This window comes from Thunnus thynnus, chromosome 4 (assembly GCF_963924715.1).
Source record: "Thunnus thynnus chromosome 4, fThuThy2.1, whole genome shotgun sequence".
Taxonomy (NCBI): Eukaryota; Metazoa; Chordata; class Actinopteri; order Scombriformes; family Scombridae; genus Thunnus; species Thunnus thynnus.
The window spans coordinates 23,910,205-23,928,965 of record NC_089520.1 but is presented as its reverse complement, the minus strand read 5'-3'; the positions used below and the strand labels follow the sequence as shown (position 1 = coordinate 23,928,965).

The 18,761-nt window shown below is 38.5% G+C and overlaps 1 protein-coding gene across 2 annotated transcripts in view; it reads left to right on the top strand.

Moving 5' to 3' along the window:
• Window positions 1–17,525, top strand: part of camk1b (calcium/calmodulin-dependent protein kinase Ib) — a 34,441-nt gene extending 16,916 nt beyond the window's left edge. For both annotated transcript variants that reach the window (XM_067587769.1, XM_067587770.1), the window contains 10 exons: window positions 5,971–6,102; window positions 10,566–10,640; window positions 11,938–12,076; window positions 12,426–12,552; window positions 12,914–12,989; window positions 13,111–13,223; window positions 13,392–13,470; window positions 13,643–13,730; window positions 14,142–14,280; window positions 14,488–17,525. In XM_067587769.1, coding sequence (XP_067443870.1) covers window positions 5,971–6,102; window positions 10,566–10,640; window positions 11,938–12,076; window positions 12,426–12,552; window positions 12,914–12,989; window positions 13,111–13,223; window positions 13,392–13,470; window positions 13,643–13,730; window positions 14,142–14,280; window positions 14,488–14,585 — 1,066 coding nt within the window. In that variant the 3' untranslated portion in view covers window positions 14,586–17,525. The remainder of the gene's footprint in view (window positions 1–5,970; window positions 6,103–10,565; window positions 10,641–11,937; window positions 12,077–12,425; window positions 12,553–12,913; window positions 12,990–13,110; window positions 13,224–13,391; window positions 13,471–13,642; window positions 13,731–14,141; window positions 14,281–14,487) is intronic.
• The last annotated feature ends 1,236 nt before the right edge of the window (window positions 17,526–18,761 follow it).

The window sequence follows — 18,761 nt, the reverse complement described above, 5'->3', positions numbered from 1 at the left end:
TGGCACCTATGGAACACAGCAGATGGTAAGAAAAGGCAGGCATGTTTTCAAAATAAGGAGAAGGAACTGAAGGGACTGAAAGTGAATTATTACCATCACCAGTATAGAGATTTGAGCTTGTATGGCTCTGCAAAAAGGCAGGCAATGCAAAAGTGTGTTTATTTTGTGATAATTGCATGTAAAAGTGTGACAGTAATAGTCACTAATATGTTTATGGTGCTTGTTGTCATTTATTTATTTATTACGTATAATACGCTTTATGGATCATCATTATTTTGGAAACTCATAAGAGCTCAGCTGGTTTTGCAGTGTCTGTGTGTGTGTAACGATGGCATCTATTGATCCACTGGTACATGTTTGCCTTTATGTTTTGTGCCTGTGTGTTTGTTGTATGAGATTGAGCACAAATGCATGCGTGATGGCATGTGAAATCCTTGGTTTTAAATTCCTTTGATGCACCGAGTGAGGCATAGTGGGACACACACATGAAAAGGTTGCTTCCAGCGACAGAAACTAAGCAACCCCAAGTGTGTATTTTAAGCTAGCAGCTTACCCAGAGACAAAGACAAAAGAGTGATGTTATAAAGAGATATGTTTGAACTTTGCTTTTGAGCAGTGAAAGTAAAAAGGCCGCGCCTTGTCCCATATTTGAGCGGGATGCAAAGTGTTTGGACACCAAATTTGTGCACAATACTAAAATGTCAATTACTTGGAAATATGTTGTTTCATTAGCGTGCAAATATTTACACAGTATGAGGCTCCACACATTCAAATTGTGTTGCTGTCTGTCTATATTTAAACTCTTGTCTAAAGTATTTGCACAGTGCATTTCTGAGAACACGCCCAACTGTTTGGATAGTGTCAGTAAGCATGTCTTTACTGGGGGTTTAATAGCTAATAGCTTTGCAGTGGTGCTGTGTGTGTGTGTGTATGTGTGTGTGTGTGTCCTCTTCCTGGACACAGGTCCCATGATGGTGATAAGAATGTCCTGTTAGGAACAGGAACAGCTCAGTAAACACAGTTGTTTACCTTATAATCCAGCTGAAACCCTTGGTGGGATTAAGCTTTCAGCAAACTCAATACTGCACTTCTCTGCACCTGCATCAAATATTCATCACAATTATGCTCTACATATTTTCTGAACCTGCACTGTGTCAGCAGCAGGATAAAAAATGTGACTTTTTTTTTTTTTGCATTTTTGTGCTGACTGATTCTTAATAATGTGATCTTTTTTGCTGCCAGGTACAGGCAGCCGGCCTCTCAGGAATTTCAACCTTTACATCCTCTGCACTCCAGTTGAGCTTTTTCCTCACTTTTTGTACCATAGTTGTTGTAACCCTTTATTTGGGTGAAACCCTTCAGAATTTAAGGCAACATCATTAGTTGTTAGTGATAAAATATTTTGCTTTACTTTCATTGCTTACAGTGTAGGGTGTGGAAAGGCCCACGCTGCATAGACAAGGCTTAAGTACAGGAGCTTGTTGTTCATCAGCACTGTTTCCTCACATAAACATTTGAACAATGTCATTGTGTGAAACTCAGCATGACAATTGAGCATTATTCTCTTCTAACTTTCATCTCCATCATCTTCATTAGTATTAGTAATCTCAGAACTTATAACTTGCATAATACAACAGTGAGTTGTTATTGTAAATGAATGTCATTGGCAGTAGGACTAAGCGGACTATTGTCAATAACATTTTATTACATATTAATAACATATTATTATACCCAGAATCAACAAAAGCATGGGCAAAAAAAATATGCAGCATTCATATATTTTGATGGTTATGCTCAGCACAATGAAAATGTTGACCTATAGTTAACTGGCATTCAGAAAGGAGTAAGTATCTTCTGGAACTGCATGAAAACAGGGTCCAGTGCCATTGCTGACAGGAAGTCAGGGGTGAAAGGTTTCTGCTTCTGATAAACAATATTCTAAACTAGGATTGTTTTTTTTTCATTTAAATTGCAAGTAATGATGTGCCTGAGGCTTAACCCCTGTTATCACATTACACTCCTTTTAACCTGTTATTAAAAGACAACATTCACATTTTAAGCTGAATCAACACCTCAGGCAGGGGATTGCAAAATAATGTAGAGACAGAGGAAACATCCATACTCAAAGACGCATTAGTGTTCTCAGAGTTTCCTAATGTTTGTGCAAACCACTGGTTGACACTTCCCCAGAGCCCCTCGATCTGTCGTGGGTGCATGGAGAATGTCAACTAAATCCTCCAGATGCTGCACAGGAATTTGCAGCGCTTCACACAGCTGGATTTCTGCCAAAGCTAATGGCCTTTGTTTGGCAGTTTTACTCTCTTGTTGGGATGTGACCACAGCGCCTCACTCCCAGGATAATTGTTACTTTGATCACAGAACGGCTTCAGTGTTCTGTTAGCTTTGAGGTTAATAACACCAGAGAAGCCATATGTAGGTCACACAGAGTAAAGTAAGTTATGGAACCTGAGGGAAAAAAGTCAGGGCCATGGGACATTTGTGAGACATATTCAGTATGTTGGTGTTTCTTTTGTATATTTTTAAGGTTAAAAAATGTTGCTCCTGAAAAATAAATACAAAAGTATACAATGTGTCAGAAAGTACATGGCAGAAAAGTCAGTCAGCAGGAAGCTCAGATGGTACCATGCTTGTCGAAAATTAATTATAGGATTGTCATGAATCAGAAACAAACAAGGCAAGATGTTTGCTGTCTTATAGCAATTGGAAGTAAGTTTTTGAAAGCTTTTTATTAGTGTTGTATTTCACAGACAGGATGAAGTGAGAGACTTAATTACTTAAAGTAAGTAATTAAGTAAAAAGGTAATAGAAGTTGTCACTACTGTAGTAAGTGATTTTGATGAGACAAACAAGTACTGAATATTGACCAAAGCTATCTCAGTTTGCTGCCAAATGTGTTTGTTGTCCAATGTTTCTTTAAAATCATTTTACATTTGGTTTGGGGTTTGCTGTACTGGTAGTGGTCCGTGGTCCAATAATTAATTGTGAACATGGGCAACTCTTACAACAACTAAACAAGTCAAACTGAGTCTGTAAATAAACTAGGAACACTATGTCAGTATGCATTGTGTACTCTCAGAAAATACACACTTATTTTGCTGTTAAAACACCCAGAGGTTCTGCTCGAGGAGAAGAGAACATTTTCCAGTTCAGAAGTGAATAACACAGCTGTAGAACAAATATCATTTGGGTTTAAGCAGTCAACATGCATCAAAACATGAAAATGTTCAAGTATTCAGCATCACATATTGGAGTAATAATAATAAATAATATTTTTATATTATATTTGATTATTATTTATATTTTTATAAATAAAAAATGAATAAAATAATATAATAAAATTCTTAAATTCTTCCATTCAGTGTTTCAGGCTTTGGACTGAGGGGAGGTTTTGCTTTATCACAAAATTTCAAAATACAAGTGTCAACATTAAAAAGCTTTTTTTTTTTTTTTACACAGAAGAGGGTATTTTTCATAGAGAAGTTGTAGTCTGCAGGTCATGCAGTTTCTTCTTCTGGTGATACTGACATGGAACGATGCAGTACTTCCTTTTTTGTAAAGCTGATAATGTATCTGCAAACCTAGCAACTGAATGGTTATGGTTCCTCTCTGCCCACACATCATGCCTATCTGTGGACGAAGAGATACGGTAGGGCACAAACTGACAGCTGACATGTAATCCCCCCCCATCCACACATACACTTGTTTTAGAAACTTACTGTAATGTCAGGGAGTGTTGTTACATTTTGCAGTTTGCAAAAGTGCACCAGCGGGTATTGGTGTAATATCAGTACAGTGCAGAGAGATGTTAGACAGCTTTAAACTTTCCTTCAATCTTAGTAGCACATGTTTTAAGGTGGAATTTATTGGCAGCGCTGTTAGTATGCTGATTAGATAATAGTCTGTTCCAAAACAAACATTGCATTTGTTCGCCATGAACTGATGAAGAGTGGGTGACTGCCTGGTAGCAAAATATCAGTGGAAGTATGAGTAAGATCTGATGTGCAAAATTCCCTGTAAAAATGCAACCATTTTTATCCAGAAATGTTGCTTTTTTCAGATGAAGTGCACCATGAAAAATCAAACCAGGTCATGTCATTGCATTACGTTCCTATCTTGTTTTGTGATTTAAAATAGAGACAAAGAGTGCCTGCCTCCTACTACCTTCCTGGTACTTTCCAGGGAAGACATTTTTCTTGCAAATCTTGAGTTGTACGGTCTTGTTTGCAGGATTCACAGATGTTTTGCATTGGGTCTAATTACTGGAATGTCTGTACACTTAACTTTTATTCTCTGTTTGCCCTGTATCCCTCAAGAAGGTCTCTTACCAAAAGAATAATAAAAGTAAATGAACCAAGTGTGTAGTACCTCTTCCTTTTTGTTTATTGAACTAGTAACATTTGAAATATTGCCAAGTTTACGATATGATAACTATTCATATGAATCAAAATTACATCACTTTGTGGTAAAGACTACAGTTGAATCCCTTAGTTTAGTCAGAGCATGATATTTAGGTTTATTAGTTGTTATTAGGATTATGCAACATAGAACCTATGTTGTCTAATCCTCCAGGGACTTTCATACATGTAGTAAATATGAGACCACTGTAGCAGGCTGTTGTAGTGGACCTGGGATATTTTTATACCCTACAAGTTACGCAGGCCTTCAACAACTCAGTTTCTTTCACAGTATACTCACACTTTACTAAGTCAGTATTACCCTTAAAAGGTTCCTTCTCCTGCTGCCCCATGTCTCATTACTGTCGTACTACTAACTGTGCCAGTGTAATATTGGGCTCAGACCTTTAAATGTGGGTCAGGATTCCATATTGTTATTGCACAGCTTTGGGTCTCAGTCAAAAATCCCTGGACCTCGGCCAAAACACCATAGATCATTAGAAATGCCTGCCTCTGCTCTTTACTCCGGGTCATGGGAAAATGCTAAAATTCTTTTGCTAGTTTGAGTTTGTTTCTTTGTCATTGTTCAGCTGATTTTAGCTGAGATAGAAAGAAAGCAACATGGCAGATATAATGACTGTGTGCACCTCAGCGTGCCACAACCCTGCACAAAACTGTTGCATAGTGTTATCTATATACACATAACATACAATGTCACATTGTTAAATATACTGTATGAAGCATGGATGAAGTGATAAAGGTACTACTAATCCATAGATATGCTTGATTAATGCATGGAATTATCTGTTCTGTTGTGTGAATGGGTTTTATATGTCTGAACCTATGTTGAGCTTTTTTTTTAACTGTATCATCCACATACACACATTTTAATGTTAACTACTGAACTACACTGTGTAGTGGAAGAATTGTGGAAAGTGAGCATGCAGAAAGTTTGCACTGGTGCAAACACTCACACAGAGCCAAATGTTTAAGTAATTTAGTGAAAATTGTGAAAATCTATCAAACATATCAATTATCTTATCCACAAGTTTTGGCAGTTTTACTGTGAACTTTCACATCAACCATGTTGAAAGAAAATTCGAGACAGAAAGAGACGTGTTACTATAACATAACAGTGTTTAATGACTGTGGCCATCTGATTGATTGACATGGGCAAGATTTTAAGCTTAAAGCAGTTTTGGGCATGAAGGAAGTAGATGTAATTTTGTCACCAAGATGAACCTCAACATTTGATACTGGCAGTTCCAAATCATCCCACCTATTTGTAGACTGTCCAAAACTTACAACAACAACAACTTAAGGAGGAGGCTGAAGTTAAAATAAAAACAATCTGGCATCAACAGGATAGAATTTCTACCAGTACTTACATGTACAGTTAGTGACCAACTTATCTCAACAGTTAAGCTGATGTTACATCAAACCAGGAGTTTTATATCTCCACTCTGCACATGCATACATGTGAAGAGCTCTGCCTAAACACCCGATGATAAATGGACTGAGGTCTGACAGACTGAACTGTGTGTTTGTGTTTCAGAGGAGCTTTCTCTGAGGTGGTCCTGGCAGAGGAGAAGAGGACCCAGAAATTGGTGGCCATCAAGTGTATCCCCAAGAAGGCATTAGAGGGCAAGGAAAACAGCATTGAGAATGAGATAGCAGTCCTGCACAAGTAAGTGGTCTTGACTGATTTGAGAAGTTAGCGATATTAGATCTTATATTATATATATTATATATATATATATATATATATATATATATATATATATATATATATATATATATATATATATATATATATATATATATATACATACAGTGGAAGTTAAAGGATGAGTTTATCCAAATTACAAAAAGGAAAGAAAAAAAAACAACAATGCCCATGATTTGAGATATCCGCTTCTGCAGTTTATGACTCAACCCCAGTGCAGTGGGAATGTAATTTCATCTGTGGTGCTCAGTGTATTGAAAAGATGCTTTTAGACAATTCCACAGCAGCTTGTATTTCAGGAAACAATGTCCAGGTTACTCTCGAAATACCACAGAACTCATTGTGACCACTTCTCATTGAACTAATTTCTACTGAAGAAATCATTTGAATGACCGCATGCTCTGTGGATTAACCTTCTGAATTTTATGAAAAGTTTTGTTTTTCAATGCTTTGAGCATCATAAACAAAATATAATTCAACTACAATGGTCTGGGGTGAGAAAATATATATGTTTTTTGTAATTTGGGTGAACAGACCCTTTCTCATGGTGTTGTACAAGCTGTTCTGTGATCATACCTACAAAAACTACTGCACATGATTCCTCCTCAACCAGCTAATGCACATGTTTCCCTTCTACCTGTGCAATACTATTTTAGTATGATAAGACAAAGCCAAGTGACAATAACACTCCATGTAATTGTTAGTGGTTCAAACGTACTTCTCTTTAGATGTGGGAATTACAGGCCATGGTGAACATAGCTGATCTACATTGGGTCCCAAGTTATTTTTAGAGCTCTTGTTGCCTGGGTTACAGGAGACACACAACTCTAGCCAATATACAGCTATGATCCATCCTGAGGTGAGGATGGTGGAATGAGAGTGGCGGGGGTTAGTTAGCAGTTAAAATCTTGACAAATGGAGTAAACTGGAGGTAAAAATCACGACGCGCTCGCTCTCCCTGAAGTTTGTGTAGACTCACACAAAGGTTTCATTACTCATTTTAACACGTCATTCTCAACTCCCCCTCGGTATGCAGAGTGGGGACACAGTCTGTGTGTGGAGCTGAGTATATTAAAGGTAAAATACACATTTCCTTAAAGCAAATCAAAGGTGAAAGTAGAGTGAATGATAATGTTCTTCCATGTCTGCTGGATGTGTAAATAGGCAACTGTTTGCCAACAAGTTTGCTCAAATCTCATTATGAAGTGTTAATACATGTATGTCAATGTTGTGTTTTCAACATATTAACAATGACCCAAAAAATCAATGAATGCTGCTTTAAATAGGTGTAATATTTAACAAAAATAGATGTAATATCTTAATGTCTGCTCATTCTCTTGCTTTGCAAGGACATGAATTCATCAGATGGAAAATATATTTCCCTTTATATTATTTATTAGTTAAAGGTGCAATCACAACTTGAATAGAAAAGCCAGATGTGACTAACAATCAGTATAATAATAAAAATTTCATCTTTTATAAAGAAAAACATTACTGGAGACACTATAAAAATGTTATCTTCTAATAAAAATTCTCAGACTGGAAGGATGGCCACACATTTATACGACCCGCTCAACCTTTGCCTTCTTTAGGGACTACAGCCAAACTAGTCATCCTGTCTTTACTTTAATGACCCTTGTTGTGTCTCTCACTGTAAATCACTGGCGTTTATTTAATGTTTCTAGCCAGCACTAGTAACACTGTTTTGATTTATTCTTTATATCTACTATCACTTGACTGTGTAATGACCTAGCTAATGTGGGGGCAGATGTAGAGCCAGATGATCCTCCTGGGATACACTCAGTCAACTCTTTTATCTATTTTAATTACATGATGTAAGACGGCAGCCCAGTATAATGGTAGTTTAAGGTTTAATGCACCGCTAATATAGCCATGTGATTTCATCACACTGGTTAGCTGGCTGATCATCCCCTTCTCATTTTATCTAGACAAAACATTTACTTAAACATTTATTTGCACACAGTTGTGCAAATACAGTGACTAATCACACTCTGTTAAGTCATTTGCAGCGATGCCAATCAGAAGAGTTGGTGTGAAGTTGCTGCAGAGGCTCTGTTGAAAATCTGCAAAGACTTATTAACATGGCTGTATAGCATAAGTAAAACAAATCTGAGTTTGTTAATCGGATTCATCTCAGTTAAATTTGGACTCAAAATAAGCATGTGTTTCCGCCCATTGCTCATTACGTTTTTCGCCTGAAAACACCAAATGTGCCTTTTCAGTGACTAAAACCCCTTTGTTAAAACATCCATGTGTTAGATGAGGCGTACAGCGAGTCATGTGATTATACAGTCTGTCTGATGTCAAACAGGGGACTTGAGTTGTCTCTTCAACTGTGCATTTTCATGCACCTGTGTAATCATATTAAAGCTTTCTACACTAAACTGAATTCTAACTCATCATGTAAACCAGTTTCTAATCAAGGAAACTGTTGTAGATTTCTGCTGGACAAACGTGATCCTCTTCACTTAAATGGATGAATTCCTTCTGACCTGAGAAAGGCATTATTATCTCTGTAAGAGATGGAGTTTCGCGTGAAAAAAGACTCCACAGAAACCACAAGACACTTAAGAAAACACTTCTCCCGTCACAGGAACTTAAACATCCTGAAGATATTGTAAGAAGCATTCATTCTCTCATGGAAGTCCTCCTCAGTTGCCTTGAAAACAAAACATTTGAGACAAAAGAAAGGAGAAAAATAGCAAATGTGAAAAAATTAAAAGATCAGGTGTAATGCCAGAGGGTCTAAGGGTGTGTTTCAACAGCTGTTACGAATGCAGAGATTTAGCTTAGGTGCTAATCCAAAAGGTTCCTTAAATAAATCTATTAGCTCTGTAATTATTTGAGAAATTCAACAGAAAATGGATTTAAGAATCAGTACATCTGCCCATTTCAGTCAGATGCCAAATGTAGTTGTTACTGGCTGAAGACCTCTGCTCTGCTGTCTAATTTACTAACTCCCGTGTTGTGATGCCCTGTGAAATCCACGGGTGCTGACAGGGGTCAGCAGATGACTCACCAGCCTTCAGTAGACCTTTCAGCTCTCTGCCAATCACCATCACCGGCTTCAACCGCACCAGTGTCACATCTCATCCACATAAACCTGCACAGAAATTCAAGTTCAACGCAGTATGTTTACTGCATGTGTTTGACCTTCTCTAATAGAGAGTGGATGTGCACGCTTGAGCTCACACGTGTTCACATGTGTCTGCTCGCTCGGCAGGTTTAATCCATCATTCATCCTTCACTGGGTCCATAGATCCTTCTGCACTGAGCTAAGCAGATGAATGAAGGTGTCCATGTATTGTTACAATCTGGATAAGACTCATTGCTGTAATCCGGTATGAGTTTAGGCTGACGCATACACAGTTACCTCACATGGCTTTATGTTGTCATTGTCCTCCAAGTCAACTCAGTCACTGACAAACATACACACATAAACCAAGCACTGAGTTGAACTACATAAGAAGGTTACACACAAGTATAAGTGTATTATCAGGCGGAAAGAAAAAAGCATTGAAGTCAAAAGTACCCTGTGGAGTTTTTGATTACTAGTAGCACTATGGAGCGATATTTTTATAAGAGGGCACATTTACGTGCATTCTGTACTTGACAGTTTTCTATACACGGTACTTTTTAGTAGGTACCAAAAAAGTAGTGAGGTTTGAGGGTCAAGACACCATTACTGTCACTATTCTAGGGATTTCATTAAGAAATACAAACATTGTTTTTACTACTGTCATTATCACAGTAACTAAGGCTTTTTTAAAGAAGCAGATTGGTATAAACTGTTTTCCATCTAGACGTTATGCTCCCACATATCCTAAAGTTATTGTTTCCCTGTACAATAAGACATGTTAGTCATGTGCATGTTATGCACCTTTAAGTAAGTAAAAGATAGTTGAATTTTTGAATTTTAATATTATGTGACCCTTCACCCAGTTTGTTATACACACTTCACTAAAAAACACAGGATAAATGTTAGCATGTGTGCGAGACAAAGGATTGGTAGGTATGGTAACTTACAGTACACACTGGTCAGGCTGAGAGGTACAGTACCAATCTAGATCTGGTGAGTCATCTTCTCACCCTTGTCACTGCACCCATGGGTCTCAAGGGGCATCAGAACACAGAGTTCAGCCAATTAGGGAGCTGCGTTCCAGCACACAGCGCAGCCTCGTCTACAGCCAGTAAGAAGTACATGTGACTGTTGGACGAACCTGTGCGGCGGCCAGGTTCACTACTGACCCAATCACGAAATTATCTGTATTTTCAAGACACCTAGAGGGATTATTTTTAGTATCTGCAGACAAAACTCGCAAGTATTCAGGCCTAAATAAAAAATTCTGTATCAGAAAACTTAATTTCTTGCCCTCTTTCTCATTTTCTCTTCTTCCTCACAGGATTAAACACACCAACATTGTATCTCTGGAAGATATATTTGAGAGTAAATCACACCTCTACCTTGTCATGCAACTGTGAGTATTCACATATGTTTGGGTTTGTGTGATCCGTCTTTGTGCAATGTGTGTTTGAACCTCCCTATTTGCGCCGTCTCCCACACACTGCATGTCACATGCCATTAATTGCACTGCGTAACACACTTGCATGTGCGTGTACTATGCCTACTCATGAACACCAGTGGGGAGTACGCCCTTACACCTGCAGCCTGTCAGCCTCCCACCCACCTCAGCTACTGAAATGTCAGAGAGAGAGAGAGAGAGAGAAAAGACAGATCAGAATCAAGAGCTCTATTAGCTGAGAAGCTCCAGAAAATATAAATCATTTACGCATTAATCACAGTCACTGGCTAATCAGCGGCAGAGAGGGAGAGTGTGGTGAGAAGTTCCTTTTTAAAATATGGGCAATAAATTTGTGTTCCTTCACAACAGTTTTTGTGTGCCCTTGCAGTACTTTCACCACAGTAACAGAGTTATTTTAACCTGGTCTGGCAACATCAAAAATGTTGCAAGGAGGTGTAAAAACCTATAAGGGACTAAAACTGTATTATGAGGGAACTGAAAGTATGTGGGCATGGTGACACAGGGGACATTGTTGTCCAACTTGTCCTTTACAAACAGTGGCCGTCTCAGTTTGTAAAAACATCTGAATACTCAATATTGGTCTGCCATACTAGTGACTTTCCTTTGTTTTTGTTTCTCTCTCTCTCTCTTTATATACATGGTATGTTCAAAATATACATAATGTTAAAAAAATGTTAATTCTTGAGACTCAAACCAACACCCATACTGTTAGCAGATGCTCTGTAGGCAGAGTGATGTCTCCATCTAGTGGCGTCTGAGTCTCATATCCACAGAATTCATATTATATGTGGTTTACTGTCTGTTTCATTTACACCACAGATGAGGTTGAAATATTTTCTACCTTTATGCTTTTTTTTTTGTTAGAGACAAACCTGCAGCACATGTCATTATTACAGTACTATAGCATAACTTTGAACAAATAAATAAATCTCAGAGGACAGAACTCCCTATGCACAGCCAGTATTTTCAGTCAGGTGCTAGTCAGTCGCAGGAGCACATGTGAAAATCAAAATTAACCACCGCACACTGAGATGACTGTACTGTGACTTTATTAGGAGCGAACAATGCGTTTCTCCTGTAGCTTCTTCAAGTTCACTTAGCACAAATAAATCTCTCTCTCAGATTATGCATTTCTGTCTAGTATGATTTTGTAGTTATTTCCATTCTCTGTATTTCTTTCTGACAAAGCTTCACTTCACTTTAATGAATGAATTTCTCCCTCTTCATCCAGGGTGTCTGGTGGGGAACTGTTTGACCGTATCATAGAGAAAGGCTTCTACACAGAGAAAGATGCCAGTAAGCTAATTCGGCAGATTCTTGATGCTGTCAAATACCTCCACGACATGGGCATCGTGCACCGTGACCTGAAGGTCAGTTTGGGGTTCAGAGATATGACTGAAATTAGCTTTCAAATGTTTGTTTTTTTTAACTTCAACCATAAATGCTGAAAAAACTGTAACACTGGGTTTCTGTACTGACTCCTTTCTAAACATTCAATTATAGTGTGCTCCTGCTGAAAGTAAACACAATTTGACTTAAGTGTTGTCTTTAAATTCCCTTCTGTAAAAGCATATAATCCTTCTATGGGGAATAGTAATCATATAGTTGTCGTGGTAGAGATGTGTTTCAATCTGTGTATTCAGGAGATACTTTTCATTCTTTTCTATAATAATATTTTATTTGCATCCCTGGTTTTGGTGTTGTCCCACCTCATCACAGCCAGAGAATCTGCTCTACTACAGCATGGATGAAGACTCCAAGATCATGATCAGTGACTTTGGGTTGTCTAAAATCGAGGGCTCTGGCAGCGTGATGTCGACAGCCTGTGGAACACCTGGATATGTCGGTAAATAAGTCTGATACTGTCCTAAATGAGGAAATCAGGAATTATAATCAAGAATGTTTACATGAAAGGGAACCCTCTGATATGCTTTATTAGCACAGAAATCCACAAAGGAACACAGAAGAAAATGCACCAACCATCTCCTCTTGCTTGCAGAGTCACACACTAAATTAACAATCATAGTTTCTTTTGCCTCCAGTGCATCATCAGAAAGGCTCTGACCACTAGTTAACCATAAACTGTGGTTTAATCGTTTAATCCAACTGGCATTGTAATGAATGTAAAATCAACAACTTTGTTTTTTACAGTTAGCATGATCGCCCTGTCTTATATAAAGAACTGAATGACCTTTATTTCCTTTCAGCCCCTGAAGTGCTGGCTCAGAAACCCTATAGTAAAGCAGTGGACTGCTGGTCTATTGGTGTCATATCATATATTCTGTGAGTAAACATGTATTGATCCAGCCCGCACTGAAACAATACTTTAACAGTAGTAGTTTTATCAACTTCCTCTGATGCTCTGTGAGGAAGCATGACATCTGTTCTCTCCTCTGTGTCTCAGGTTGTGTGGTTACCCTCCTTTCTATGATGAGAATGATGCCAAACTGTTTGAACAGATCCTGAAGGCAGAATATGAGTTTGATTCTCCTTACTGGGATGATATCTCTGATTCAGGTACAGTGCATATTTTTCTACAAATAAAATCTTTGCAGTTATACAGTATACACCTTAACCACTGATCTACCAGGATGCCTTGGGCTCAGTTTTAAACTGATGTTGTACAATCATAAATAAACCTTAAGTTAACAAACTTTTCTCTTTTTTTGTTTTTTTTAATTATAGCTAAAGACTTCATAGTCCATCTGATGGAGAAAGACCACAACATACGTTACACCTGTGACCAGGCCCTGCAGCACCCCTGGTACTAGTCATATCCTGCTCTGTCGTAATGCAGTCACAAACACATGAGCTCATCCTTGATACTCCAACTTTAGTGATGTAACTGTTCTACAGGTTGGGAATGTTGTATAACCCGTGGTGCTTATGAAATCCAGATTGTCACTTTTATGTTTCCTTACTCCTCTGTCTGTCAGGATTGCTGGGGATACTGCCCTGGAAAAAAACATCCATGAGTCTGTCAGTGCACAGATCAAGAAGAATTTTGCAAAAAGCAAGTGGAAGGTAAGGCTTCCAATTTATCTAGAACGCACTTTGATTTTCTTATATGCACAATAGATGCTATATGGTGTATTTCCCTTTTAGTATACATGGAGAGAATACAGTTTAGCTACAATAAAAGTCAGATCTTGGTCTCAACTGCAGGAATCACTCCTTTGCTACTAAAGTTCCAAGTACAACCCACTGCAAGTTGTTTTGACTGTTAGGGATTGCCACAAATCTTCAGGCCAGTTGATGAGGCCAGGCGATGAGGTTTCTTCATATTAAAGAATCACAAGCAAAACAACTGTGGGGAACCACTGCTTCAGGCTTCTGTCCAAGATCCAGTCGGTCAGCTTGTTGGTCAAACTTTCCAATGAATGAGATTCTACTGTCCTTTGTTTTATATTACATCTGTGGCTTTTCCCTCTGCAGCAAGCATTCAACGCCACAGCCGTGGTTCGCCACATGAGGCGTCTTCAGCTGGGCACCAGCCACGAGGGACCAAACCCAACCCTGCCCAGCCCATGCCGAAATCAGCTGTTGATGCCAGAGGATCACCCGCAGCACGCAGGTACCAGTTTGGTGGTTTAGTTTGAAGTGTTGTTAGATTCCTTCTAGATTAATTAGTTTATCTCACACACACACTATGAGGACTGTAAATAAGGAACAGAAATACAGTCAGTTTTTACAACTTGTCTGAAACTATTGATAGGCCTATTGGTGGAAGCTTTATAAGGAAAAGCTGCACCACTAACAGTCTGTCTTCTTTGTCTCTCAGAGGCTTGTTGTGAGGGAGGGTGCTCCCAGAACGTCGACGGTGGGGCGGACTCTCTTTCCAACTGCAGCTACCGTTGCCACCCTACCAGCAGGGTGTGATCTCTGCACCTGCTCCACTTACCTGTCTAATTGATCCCAGTGACTTTCCAATTTTAACCCCCTCGGTGGAACCAGAGGCACCATCTCCCCCCTTATCTGGTTAGGAATACAGCGTCATTCCAACCTCTCGCCTGCAGGGGGAGCAAGCCTGTCCAGCCTGAGAAGGAAGAAATAAAATGGCAAGAAAAGGAGGAGGGGGGAGACTTGATGATTATGATGATGATGATGATGATGCACCAGAGCTGATCTATTTTACAGACTGGTAGTTTGGGAATAAAGTGAAATGGTGAGAGGATACAAAGGAAGGAGGGGAAGATAACCCTCCAGCGTGTCAGGGGGATTGTTTTTTAGCCGGAGCAGGACAGAGCTTGTTGGACACTGTTTTTATTCATGATTTTTGACTCAGCCTGTGTCTTTGTTTGTTTCATTTGTTATCGTTTTATATATTTTTGTGTTGTCTTTTTAACCTCCTACTGTTAGACTTCGGAGTGTAAATCCAGAAACAATATCTGCATGATCAGGAGAGAAGTTCCCCATGCATGTTTTGTTTATCTTTAAAATATACCCTGTTGCAGTGATGCAGCATCACCTTGCAAACGATGGAGTGTCGTGTAGAAAGTCTGTCAAGGCAGAAAGGCATAGAGAATTTTAATATTTTGCAGTATTTTAACTGAAGTTGAAATCTTCTAATTTAACTTTTATGCTGCAAAGTGAACACAGATCTGCACTCTCTGTCTTTAAGTTGTGCTTTTAGACAATCAGTGACTCAATAGTTTATGCAATGAAAACTCCATCTATCTACTATGTAGCCTTTTATGTGGTGATAGTGTTTCCATGCAGTGGTAAAGCTTTTTTTAAAAGGAAAAGGCTTCCCCCTTCTCCTTTTTTCAACCCCAAACCTCTTTAACCACTCGAGCACAGGAATATATCTTTGTCTAAGGTGCCTTTAGGATGTACAGTATGATGGGTTTATTTTCAGGGGGAGCTTCTGAAACATTTTGTCTCTTTCTGCGCAGTTCATGCAGCACTCCATTGACTCTTTCTGTAACCACATTTACAGCTTTAAAACGCAGTTTTATGCTTTTTGTCTCAAAGTTAGGTACTGTAATCTCAGAGGGGAGACCTGCAAACATACTGTCATAGTTGTCAAGATGTGTATTTTTTTCATTTAGACTGGTTTAATATTACAATATCAAACAAAAACTAATAAAATACATCAAACGACAATTCAGAAGAAGCACTGATCAGTGTGCTCAGCCTTCCTCGAGACTCAGTGGGACTAAGTAGGTTGTGTGGATGCAAAAAAACTAAATTTGATATGCATCTGTCACCATGCACTGTAATCGTAACTTCATCTTTTTCTTCTTACATTCTTTAACAGGCACATGCAGCCTGTTCAGAAAAATCTAGATTAGAGAATGTAAATATGCATCAGATTGACTCACTCGTCATTTTTACTGTTTCTCTTTTTTTTAAATTTTATTTGTCATTCATTCAGCTCTCTAACACATAGCAGTGTCGGTTATTTTAAAGAATCCTGTAATGTCAATTGTTTTTGAAATTGCAGTAAAAGTGACGCTGAGATCTTCCATTGACATGAGCTTCATCCACCCTCTGATCACTCAATCCCTGAAACAATCAGTTTCTGTTTAAGACATTCATACTCTCTCTGCTGCAAAAGCATCAACTTTTGGTACTGACGTGATGTTTGCATGACGTGGTTTGACATGTGTGAATCCCATGATTAACAATGAATAGTGTGTACATTACTTGTGATAATGTTACAGTTGCCATGAGACGAATGATGGTTAAGGAGAGAAAACTGGTTTAAAAGCTTCAAAGTTTTTTCCACGCTGATGAGTAATTAAAAAGCATCTTTTTGACAGGTTAGAGCTAGTTCAATGTGCTGCTTGAAAAAGTATTTCTGAGCTTTATTCTGCATTTCTATTGGGTAGGTGTGGTAGTGTATTTGGACAGTAATGTACCTGGTGACTCCAAACTGTAAAGCGTAGTTAAAAGAGTAATTATTTTTCAGGGGTTTTCAGTGTAAATTGTTTTCGTATTTTATGAATTACTTGACAGAGGAACACCCAAACAGGCACAGGAAGTCTGACGCATGGAAGCAGTCGTCGTTCACCCTCTCATTAATGTTGGCAGACTGACATTATCACAGTTAATCTCCTGTAGTCTGATTTAGCACCTGTACTTTTCCGACTGATGCACTGAAGTACTCAACTTAAGTGGTACCCACAAATTCAAAAAGCAAAAGTTATTTGTAGACAAAAGAGAAAGATACATTTTAAGAGAGTTTATTAGAAAAGTGCTTTTTAGAGAGCACTGTGTGTGAGGATTGAACAAACTAAAACTAACCAAAAAAAAAAAGACTGGCGTTTTGGGAGCAGGAACCCGAAGATTTTTACATTCCAGTGCAATGAAACAAGCGATGATGAAATACATAACCATGTAGTATCCCATTACCTCACCGCTCAACCAACGTGGTAGGAAAATAACAGGGGAGATATTGGAAGCACAGTCTTGCCCTCAGTGGTGCTTAACTACAGGGTGTTTCAATGAATTATTTCTGCTTTCAAACTGGTCATTAATCACCACAGCTTTTGCATTCAAAATGATCATGTCATTCATGGGTTTTTGTGTGTGAAGGTTATCTCCTTTGGTTGTGGTTCTTTGATCTTTTTCATGAACTGCTTGTAGAGAATGACCAGTGTGCGGTAAGATTTGTACAAATGAGTGTTTGTATCATGAATATGTTGCCTTTTTATGAATGCTTTGTTTCGGGGGGCTACAGTACTTACTGTGTAAACAGATGCAATGCGTCATGGGTTGTTGCAAAGTGACTACTGCTCAGTGTGAAAGCCAGTGACTTGTGCTTGGAACAGATTTGTAAGTGAAACATACATTAAAATCCCTGTCTATGCATTATTACCGCCTGAGTCTATTTGTAAAAAGAAAAAAAAGACATTTTGTAAACTTATGTTTTATGTCATGCACATATAACAGAAACCTGCAAGAAAAGTAAGAATAAAATACAATAGAAGTGATATTTTTCTCAATGGCGAAATTTGGCAATTGTTGATCTCATGAAATATTTTTGTGGCTTGAGAGGTTTGTCATGAATGTTAATTTCATAGTCTGCTACATGAGGCCTCTTTCTCCAAGGAATGCTGGGTAATTGAGGCTTGTGGTTTGGCTGCTGGAGCACGCCGCTGCGCTGGAAGAGAACAGAGAGGGAGTGGGAGTCTGGTGGTCGACCTCATTCAGGAGACAGTAGACAGAGTAAAAATGATGCGGTCAAACCAGGAACAAGGGACTGATTCAAAATAATAGGGGAGAAATTGCATGGATCACAAGGAAGTGAGTGCTGAAAGATGCAGTCGATGTTTAGATGTGGAGGAGTGGAAAAAATGATACAAGGCCAAAGGTGAAACTTGGCCCCACACTGAACAGTACAACTAAATCAAGGATGGTATCAGAGGACACTGTACCTACCTTTTTAAAGCTGACTACACACATTCTCATGCCCGGTTTCAATTTCTCTACAACACAAAAGCAAAAGCACACTGATGATGAACACTGTCCTCCACCCAGCGTGACTCAGAAGTACATGTTTGCATGGAATGTGAAATAGAGACTTGATACAGAAACGAGGCAAAAGTAAACAACACTGACTCAACTTCATATTTTGCAAGTTGATCTATCTGACTGGTGTCAGTAATTAAAATCTTTGATGAACATTGCAAGCAGATTGCTGATTTGTAAGTCTGCAAAGAATTAGGCACACAATCACTTGCACACCTGCTGTGAATGCTGGATGCAAACCGTTTGCATGCTATGAGTGTTTGAAAAGATGAATAGAAATTTGAGTGGGGTTTACATATTTTCTTACACATTTAACATCTATATTATTGGCAGAGATGGTATGATACTAAGAGTATTTATTACAGATTATTCAGAAAATTAATGTCTTCCCAACAAAATTTGATGGTAATCTGATAGAGGATCACTACTAGATATGTCAGTCTAGAACAAAAACTGATGGACCGCTCCTCTACTGCTTCACGGATCCCCAAGTCTTTGTCACTCTCATCCAAGGTGACCTACTGTATCTGGCTTAGTTACTCCAATAAGTATGAAGATATTTGATAAGATAGCATAGCT